Genomic DNA, 10,111 nt, shown 5'->3' with positions numbered 1-10,111 from the left:
CTCCACTTATGTAGAGTAGTTATTGTCTTAAATAATAATCACTGTGTCTGGATTCCATCACAATTTATTCTGCTACCGAGCACCCGGTTTTCTTCTTGTTTTATTGGAAATACCTCTCCCATTGCCTCTGTGCAAATGAGAAAAACAGTGCTTCTATAACAAATACGTTTAGGGAAGTTTTTTTACAATTTATTCTATTCATCACATTCTATTTACTGCCGTTTGGGCCTGATCTCAGAAATCCTTATCTCAGAAATCTTCATCAGTCTCTGAGAAACAGAGAAGAATGTAATAAACTGAATCTCTGTGTATTTCTATAGAACAGTATAAAATCCTTTGCTTCATTGTTACTTTGTCTGATTCAATTCCAGATAAATAAATGCACTAATAATTGCATTTGCTGCATGCCTATTCTGAATGCATGTCACACCCTTTATTTCACTCAGATAAAGTAGCATGAAGGCTCCTCTCCCCTTACAAAGCTTTCAACCACTAGGCGGGGACAGTAGCTGTCAGTGCCCTGTCCGTGAAAATATCACCTTATTGCCACCAGATCTGTTCACAGCTTTGCCTTCTAAAAGAGGTGTAAATTGTTCAAGGACAAAAATATTATTAATAAGAGCCAGCTTCATCTAAGATGCAAAGTTTAGGATTCCAGTTCTTCATACAAGATTGCCTTTAGCAGCTCCGAGCAGGAATGCCTGCATCATTGAGATCTTTCTTATTTTTTCACATCTTAAATGATACACCTAGACATTTATTAAGGAATATACAGATATCTGGGAAGCACTGGAACACCTCTGTCCTGTAAAGGTACATTTTAGGCAACGCATATCAACTGTAATTGACTACCTCTCTGCACTACAGCTCCTCTCTGCTTACATTAGACATAACTTAATAAAGATATTTAAAAAGTAATAATGCCTGTCTTGTATACACAGATTAATAACTCATGTTTTTTAATTACTTCGATTATATTTGGTATAAGAGAATTGACCTGCAATGTCTTTCTTGGCTCTGATACCAGTTATGTATTTTCCCATTAAAAATTAAGCCCATTTACGCTGAGATAAATGGAACCCGACTGTTTATTCTTAAGAAATACTGTGACCTTTTACACTGAGCTGAAGAAAATCATCAACATGCTGCTCTTCAAGTCTATCAAAAAGGCTCTATGTTGTGAGGAGGATTGCTTGAGATGCTAAAAGCATGTTTATTTCATATTTATATTAATTCATCTTCATTTAATGACGTTGTAGCAGCTTGATTAGCATGATGAGTAGAATTTGGAAAGGAAAGCTGGTCCTGCAGAAAAGATACCAATGCGAATTCTAAGAGAGATTCCATTTCTAACTCAGTCGCTCATTTTTTGCTACAGTTCAGAAATTCACTCAGATTGTGTTCTTGATGAGTAAAATGAAGACAATTTCATCTTGGCTTCACCTCATTCTACCTCTAGTTTGGGAGTTAGACAAACCATAGGGCAACACGGCCCTTGGCACTGCAAGCACTACTGTTGTGAAAACAATTTACTTTTGGCTGGTATATTTTGATGGCAGATAAAAAGTAGTCGGTGTCTGTGGTAATTCTGGATTATACAAATGCTGAAGTTTTTATCAATACCAGGATATTTTTATTATAACATTAGTAACAAACAACAAGCTATTGTCTTTACTGCTGTGAAAAGTGTTCTCTTTCTCTTTCTGCCTCCCTATTTCTTTGTTTCTTAGTTCACCATTGCAGAGGAAATATAACCCTCCATGCCTACAGTGAGTAATTTTCCTTATGTAGTTTTTGCTCTGTAGTATTTTGGCAAAATTTGCTAAATTCTCTCTTTGTTTCATCCTCTCTGTGCAAAGAATACTTTCCCTGCACAAAACTGAACTCAGGCAGGGAATTACAGAGCTTTCATCTGCTGACACTGGGAAAAGTGAGCTCTTCAAGAAAAATCCTCTACATCATTCCTTTCTTGTATCACATCCTCCATGAATATTAGCATCTTTCAGGAGGAAGGAAAGGACTCTGTGTAGCAGGCACTGTAGGAAAGGGTAAAACAAGAGTCCAGCTGGGACCTTCTTCCCACTCTCAACTCTGCCAGTCCTTGGGGACCCCTTTACAACCTCCACAAGGATGTAGGCTGAGGACCAATGACAAAGAGGAAGGAGGTAAAGACGCAAATGACAGATAGGAAAAAGCAGACAGATCAAAGATTCAGGGATATCTGTAGTACGTGCAACAGCCACAGCTGGATTTCTTCTACCCAGTGCTGGCTGTACACAGATACCTCTGCTCTCTCTCTCTCACTTGCTGGAAATGTCCTTGCAGATGTGCATTTCGCACTAGATCTCGTCCATCTTCTCCCTGCTTCCCATCATCAGGCAAAAGGCTCATGCACAGTAAAATAACCCTCTTCACTAGTTCACTTCTACACAGAATTTACAAGAAGCCTTTTTATTTGGTCCTTTTATATGCTTTACTTCATCCTTTATCTTTTCCTGTTATAATCTGTATTTTACCCACAGGGATTATCTGCACCTCTGTACACAGTGAGATTCTAACACTGGCTGGTTTTCATCATGAGCAGATTAAGCACAATGAGTGACATCAAACAGAGTAATGAAGGCTATGGCAGGCTGAGGAGCTGAGTGAGCTGGCTGAGCACAGATGCTCTTGTGGATGAAAGCAGCAGCCTCTCAGCCCAGGCACATGGCGTGTGCGCTGCTGGAGGGACAGTCATGACACTACTGGACTGTCTGTCCTGTCACACTATGCTGACTGTCAGTCAGTAAATGATGGCAGAGCTGAGAGTCAGTAAGTGACCCAGAGGACTGCTCTGATGATGTCCATCTCAAAAAGCTCTACTTGTACTGAGCAACTTTACAGCAAAGGAGACATCAAATGTGTCACTTCTGGAATTAGTCAGTGCTTCCCTAACCAACTCAGGAACAAACTTGAAAGCAATCCTGCTGATTCAGTGGCATAGCAATTTGCTCATTGTTCCAAATGTACATCCCTCACATGCTAATATAAATATACCCACTGGGATGATTTTTTAAATGTCTATCTCTTCTCTTGAGGGTTCACTCACAAAGTTGGCTGATATTACTGCATAAACAGAGAGCCTGATTCTCTTCTCACACACACTGATTATAGGCAAGAGCAATGCCTTTGGCTTGAATGGATGTATTTCTGAAAATCCACACATTCATTTGAGCATCCTTAACTTGAGTCTAATAGTTGATGTAAAGACAAGGCAGCAAAAAAATCACAGTTTTCATACAGTAATAGTACTGGATTTCCTCTTACTTCTAAAGGATAAAGATCTGGCTGTATCTCAGTGAGTGTGTGGCATCAATGTACTGAAGCATCAGGAAAGGCAAATGAGACCTGGGGAGGTATAAATTGAGGTGTCTTCTTCCTCCAGGGAACATAATTACGCATTATTGTCCTAATGAAATTTCAACTGACATACTGTGTTCTGTTCCCATCACTCATGCACAGAAATTATGAACTCCAACCAAAGCAAATGCAGAGCAGAACATTCACATGACATCTTAGACTGATGAAGAGCACAGCTCGTTCACTTCTGCAAAATGAGAGCAATAGAGAATAATCCCACTCCAGAAACACACTAGCATGAGGGAAAATGCTCTTTTTACTGAAAAACCATACAGGAAAAAAACCAAGTTAATATAGACCAGCTACAAATAATTTGGGGCTTGAAGTAGAAATTGGCATCTGACAGTCAAAGAAATGCAGCTGAGCATAGGTGGGGCAGAGCCCTCTACAAATAAGAGGTGTCAGGGATCAGTGTCATTGTTTTATGCCTGTTCCCCAAGATGTCAGTCAGAGCACAACAGGGAGCAGTCCTTGCTGCTGTGCTTGAGAGCCTTGTAGGAGTGCTTGTAAGGTTTGCTTGTCTCTGGTTCATTCCTATTTGTGTTTTCCTGAGCGCCAAAATTGTAACAACAATGCAAATCTACCCACACTAGCGAATTCCAATAGTTTCAAATGAAAACCCTTGTCTTCTTCCTTGATCTAATAAATTCTGCTTCCCCCAAACGGTTTTACACCTGAGGCTCAGGGAGAGAGGCAGAAGACATGCAGAAAGAACGCTCAGCACCAGCAGCTTGGGGGTTTGGGGTTTGGCGGAGTAGCAGAGAGGGAGGAAACAAAGAAGGAAAGAATTAAAAACAAGCCAAAAAAAAAAAAAAAAAACCAAAAATTCTCAAACCCAGTCCCACTCTCCGCGATGTGCGAAGCTCTTTCGGGAGCCTGCCTCCGCTGCCCTGGGGAGTGGGGTTACCCCCGAGGGGCTGCCGCAGCCTCGGGGCGCCTTTCCCGGTCCCTCACGCCCACCCCCGCATGACTCACACGCTTTCTCATTCCCCGCCCGCCCCCGGTGAAAACTTCTCCCGGTAACTTTCACGGGGCCGGTTCCCCGCTCCCCCCTCCTCGATGGCAGGGGCACACACACCCCCTCATCCCAAGCCCCGCTGGAGTCACGGACGGCGGGGCGGTGGCGCCGGGGGGGATGTCGTAGTCGCCGCGTCAGCGGGAGCCCGACGGCGATTGGGGGAGGCCGCCTTCTCCCCGCGGTCACGAATTATAAAGTGCCGCCGCCGCCACCCGCACACGCTCCGCAGCGGCGCGCCCGGCCCCGGCAGCGGGCTCGGCTCGGCGCCCCCCGAGCCGCCCTCGCTGGAGCTGCCAGCAGGCCCGCCTGTGCCTGCCTCCCCTGGGGCTTCTCCGGAGGCTGCTCGGTCTCGCTACAAATATTAGTGGCTTCGACGCCGAGGCTTCAACAAGGAGCGGCTTCTTTCTCGGCAACTCCCGGGAGCCCCGAGGGCAGCGTGTGTGTGAGTGAGGGAGCTGCTCTGCCCGCGGCCGGGACCGAGGGAGGGCCGGGGCGGCTCTGCCGGGGCTGGTGCCGGTGTCGGGGAGGCTGCTCGGGTTGTCCCGGTGGGAAACTCATCCCGGGAGGGGCCGGGATCCCGTCCGTGCCGCTCCGCGGTGCGTCCCTTCTCCCCCTGTGGTGCCGGCTTTTGCAGGCAGGGAGGGATAAAGTGTTTGGGGACGAACACTGTCACCAAACGGGATCTTCTGGGCTCCATCCTCCGGGTCCGCTCCCGTTCCGAACGCAGGACAGTTGCCTTGCAGCTGCCAAGCGCCCGCTTAGTTAAAGCTCCCGCTTACCTCGCAAGTGCAACCACCCGGGCTCTAATAAGCGTGAGTTTGGCGGAGTTGGTTTGAACCCTTTCACGCCGCCTTTCCCTTCTCCGAGGCTGGGGGGAGGCCGTGCCGGGGGCGGGAGCGGGAGGAGGCGGCTGCCGGCTGACCTCTCCTTCTCGCAGCCCCATGGCGTTGCTCCTGAGACTCGGCTGCTCGCTGCTGGCCCTCAGCACCTGCCTGCTCCCGAGTGCGCGGGCCGACTGCGGCCGCGACTGCGCCGCCTGCGCCTACCACCTGGGACCCCGCGCCGGCATCCACCCCCTGGTAAGCGGCACCGGGGCCGGGAACGCCTCCGCGCCCCGGAATCCCCGCGGCCGGGCCGCTTCTCCGCTAACTTTGAAGGGAGGAAAGGGGAGCGGGGAAAAACAGTGAAATAAGAAAAGTAAGTAGTGGGGGAAGTGACCGGGGTCGCTTGGAAGACCCTTTTTCTGAAGAGGGGAGAGAGGGAGAAGCGGATTTAGGGGCGCTGGGCAGAGGGCGAGCAGCGAGCGGAGAGCGCTGATACAAACCCAGAGCGCCCCGAGGAGCGCCCTCGGACCGCCCGTCCCTCCCGCTGCCCGACGGCGAGCGGCGGCCTTGGGGGACAGGGACGGGGACAAACGGCACCGCCGAGCAGCCTCGCGGGGAGCCAGGAAAAGGCCCAATGAAAACGTAAGGAGGAAGGGAAATCCGACCCCAGAGGGCATCTCTGCAAGGGAAGGAGGGGTCGCTGCCCCTCCAGGGCATTCCAGCACCGACAGGACGGGAGGAAGCCGAGCAGAACGGGAGGGAGGGTCCCGACCCGGTCCCGACCCTTGTCCACCGGCTCCATGGTAAGATGAGCTCTCTCCGGGCAGGACTGCTGCCGAGCTGAAAAGATCTGCCTGAAATCTTGCTAAAAAAAAAAAAAAAAAAAAAAAAAAAAAAAAGTGGGTTTAAAGCCTATTAGAGTAGCAGTACCTTCGCTGTTTCTCCTCTCTGCACGGTGCTGCACAGCGTTAGGAATATGCCCTTGGAAGATGCTGGCTTCTTAGACAAATCGTGCTAAGTCCGGAATGAGGGGGACTGGCGGGTGGGGGTTATCTGTAATTTTTATGATGTAGAAATAATTTTAAAGAATAGTCATAGAGGCAATTCAACTTGAAGTTTAAAGATAGGGGGTCGGTGAAAGTCTGGGGTCCCTCAGCCCTTCCTGAAGAAGGTGGGAACTCTGGCTACCAAGTACTTTGCCAGTGGCATCAGTTGTTCCTGACTTCAAACACACACACATTGAGGCATCATGGTCTCGGCACATATAAATGATCTTAAAAATTTGTTCCTCTTATGTCACTGGTTACTTGGGCTCATGCAAAAGGAAGGACTTGGCTCTCTAGCCTTACACAGAATTAGGAACCACTGAGTACTTCTACTTACTCCTAAAGCTCAAGAGCTCCTAACCATAGCAGCCTCAGAAGGGCAATATTATTTGGACAGCTGGCCAAACAGTTCTCTCTTTTTTTTTTTTTTTTCCTCTCTGCCTACATTAGCTTTCAATCAAACTTTAGCTTTAATGTCAACTAGGGTAAAAAAAGTGGTAGTTTGCCCTTATGGAGGGAGGGCTTTTCAGAGTATATATTCTGCATGTCTATTTTGACAGTCTGTCTTGCACACCTTCAGCAGTCATTAAAGAAAGAATTTAAGTTCTGTAAGAATGTTTATTAACTAAATAGGTAAAGAAGCAATGCAGCATAGCTTGTATTTGTCAAACATGTATGAACAATTCTTGGAAACTATTGTTTCTAGGTATTAGTATCTAGTAACATAATAACTGAATTTATTACACTGTATTTGTTAGATATGAGACATTCACACTGTACCTCGTCACTTACACTTATGAAGTATGTTCATCTGACAACAGGAGGTTATTAAAACTAACCGAGAAAGGGACAGACCTATTCTTGCTTTGATTTAGAGCAATTCCAAAGTCAGACTGAAGCTGAAATCTTACTCTCATTACAGCATGACTATAATATTTAGTAATAAGCATGTAGTACCAGTTAAATTATTGTATTACAAAATATATAAATCCCTTTAATTTTCTTGTGATCATACCAAAAAAGGCATATTTAAATTTCTTAGAGTAAAGTAAGGCTGAAGAGACAGACTGTGCAGTGGGCAATAAGCTATCAGAGCTGTGCTGGAGTTTAATTTCATGTTTTAAAGTATGTTAGGATCCTTAGAACACATCATCTATAGTCAGAATGAACTTATTTCTCTTATTGAAAATATTGATGGTTTTTCTTTACCTATTGTGGTATGAAAACCACAGGCAAGAAGAAAAAACACTGGAATCACCTTGTTTTACAACTCAAGGGTATGGCTGCATGAGAACTCAATTCCCCTGACACAAAAGAGATTATAGTAGCTAATATCCATGTTATTGTCATCACAAGACAGGTTATGAGATATGCATAAGGTACTGAAAGCTTTTTTCATGCTATAGCCTGGCAATTTTTCAATACAGTCAGAAACAACACAGCTTAGGATTTTTTTTCTGTCTCTTTGATGGTTACTGCTTTCCAGCTAGCAAACATGGAGCTTTCATCCTGCCCTAAGAGAGCCTGTATTTCCACATTTCTGTTGGTACATGTTGGAATGATCTGTTCCACAACGAGAGACAAGGGCAACACACAGCCTTTAAAGCTATGCAGTGTATTGAAGATACTGAACAGTGCAGTACAGCTGGCTTCTTTGCAATGACCATGCTGTGCAGCTTTTCTAAAGTTTCTGTATGATACTTATAATTATGAAGATTGAATACGTTTCTACACTTGCATTATGAAGCAAACCACAATTGGTTTTTAGCTTCCCAGTAGTAAATTTTAAAAAATAAATCATAACTCACACGAGCGTAAGGGAGATAGAGGAACTGTACTTCTGGGTTCCTTTGAAACAGAAGCCTAGTGGCAACCTTGACATCGAGGACCCACAATTCATATTACCTGGTAGACTGTCTCTTATAGTGGAGACTACCTTGTCCTTCAGAGAGGGACATAAAGAACTTCAAAACAGACAGGTACCAAACAAGTTGTTCCCAAAGAGCATTTCTTCCAAGCCACTCACAAAGAGAGGCTTGCTCGTGCTCTTTTATAAACAAGTAAATCTAAGATAAGGTCGTAGTGAGGTGATAGTTGCTATCAAATAATTCTCAGCAAACCACATCCATTTTTCAGGCATGTACACTAGAATGTGAAGGAAAACTGCCTTCTGCCAAAGCCTGGGAGACCTGCAAGGAGCTCTTGCAACTGGCAAAGGTGGATCTTTCTGAGGATGGCAACATTGCTCCAGGAGACAAGAAAGAGCTGGATGAGAACCATTTGCTTGCGAAGAAGTACGGAGGCTTCATGAAAAGATACGGGGGTTTCATGAAGAAAATGGATGAGCTCTATCGGGCAGAACCAGAGGATGAAGCTAATGGAGGAGAAATCCTGGCTAAGAGGTATGGAGGGTTTATGAAGAAAGACTCAGATGATGATGCCCTTGCCAACTCCTCTGATCTGCTGAAGGAGCTTCTAGGAACAGGGGATAACCCCGAAGCAGCGCACTATCGAGAGGTAAATGAAAATGACGGCGATGTCAGCAAAAGGTACGGAGGCTTCATGAGAAGCACAAAGCGCAGCCCTGAATTGGAAGAGGAGGCCAAAGAGCTGCAAAAGAGATATGGTGGCTTCATGAGAAGAGTGGGCAGGCCGGAGTGGTGGCTGGATTACCAGAAACGATATGGTGGGTTCCTTAAGCGCTTTGCCGACTCCATTCTCCCTTCAGAAGAAGATGGGGAAACTTATTCCAAAGAAGTCCCAGAGATGGAAAAGAGATACGGTGGTTTTATGAGATTTTAATACCTTTCCCTTTATCCCTTTTGTCCTAAATGAGAAAGACTGCCTTATTTGTCATAACTTATTGTAACGTGTTGCTTGTACTGTACAGTTTTTTACTGTCCTTGGTTAATGATGCAAACTGCGATTTGTTGTTTCAGGTTCTGTGTTCTTTCAAGTCAAATAACTACTTTCTGGTTTAGTCAAGTTTCAGTCTGTATTGTAATTTCCATGCTAGAACTATTTTGATTACTGTGTTCGTTTTCTTTAAAGAGGAACTACATCTACAGTAGAGTTGCTTAACTGTACATACAATAATTCTTCATCCTAACTGCAAAAATTCTGAAGTGCTATTTTTTCTCTGTCATTTAATCAAATATCATCTCAAATTTTCTTTAAGCCATCAGAACAATGCCTACCTTTTTTTCCGTAATTACAGAATTAGTAGTGCACAAACACTTTAAATATAATTTTGTCTTTAGTTTTCTGTTTCTTAGAACACTAAAATAATAAATAATTTTAATCAGTTAACAGAATAAATATTTAAAGCCTAAATTTATAATTCAGTGTTAAACAATTGACATTAAAAAAAAGAAAAATCACAAGTGTATTTGACTTTAAGCGCTAAAATAATTTCTCCAGTGTACAACACAGTTATATGCCTGATTAGTTACATCTTTGATATACATCCACTATAGGGTTGTATACTTGGCCTTAAAATAATAAATACTAATTTAAAAAGTGGTAAGGTAGTTTGTGCAAAATAAATGTGTTCCAAAACTGCATAAAAATACCTGCTTTTGCAGGGCACCTGACAAATGTTTTTCCATGGAATAGTTTTGTGTTTGATTCCTCAGCTGCTATAAATCACTTTGGCACAACTGAAATATAGGAAAGTGCTGGTCCTACCTCTCTGTTTCAAACAAAGGCAGTGTAAGTAAATCTGAGAACAAGCAGAAAAGCTAACACTAACACTGTAGATCCTTTGCAATTTACACACGTGGCGCTTACGTCAAAGGCCAGATCCCATCCCAGTGTACAACTCC

The 10,111-nt window shown here is 44.4% G+C and overlaps 1 protein-coding gene across 1 annotated transcript; it reads left to right on the top strand.

Moving 5' to 3' along the window:
- Nucleotides 1-4,667: 4,667 nt before the first annotated feature.
- On the top strand, nt 4,668-9,470 carry PENK (proenkephalin). The gene is made up of 3 exons (XM_030239219.2): nt 4,668-4,859; nt 5,355-5,496; nt 8,424-9,470. Exons 2-3 carry the CDS (start codon nt 5,359-5,361, stop codon nt 9,087-9,089), a joined length of 804 nt encoding a protein of 267 aa, XP_030095079.1. The 5' UTR covers nt 4,668-4,859; nt 5,355-5,358; the 3' UTR covers nt 9,090-9,470.
- Nucleotides 9,471-10,111: the final 641 nt, after the last annotated feature.

The sequence above is a fragment of the Serinus canaria genome, chromosome 2 (genome assembly GCF_022539315.1).
Source record: "Serinus canaria isolate serCan28SL12 chromosome 2, serCan2020, whole genome shotgun sequence".
Taxonomy (NCBI): Eukaryota; Metazoa; Chordata; class Aves; order Passeriformes; family Fringillidae; genus Serinus; species Serinus canaria.
This window is presented reverse-complemented; position numbering and strand designations above follow the sequence as displayed.

Bases quoted from the DNA above. Each gene is read 5' to 3' on its own strand.
- PENK (XM_030239219.2), top strand. From the start codon at position 5,359: ATGGCGTTGCTCCTGAGACTCGGCTGCTCGCTGCTGGCCCTCAGCACC. The intron at 5,497-8,423 runs GTAAGCGGCACC...TCCATTTTTCAG, and splicing joins GCGCCGGCATCCACCCCCTG to GCATGTACACTAGAATGTGA.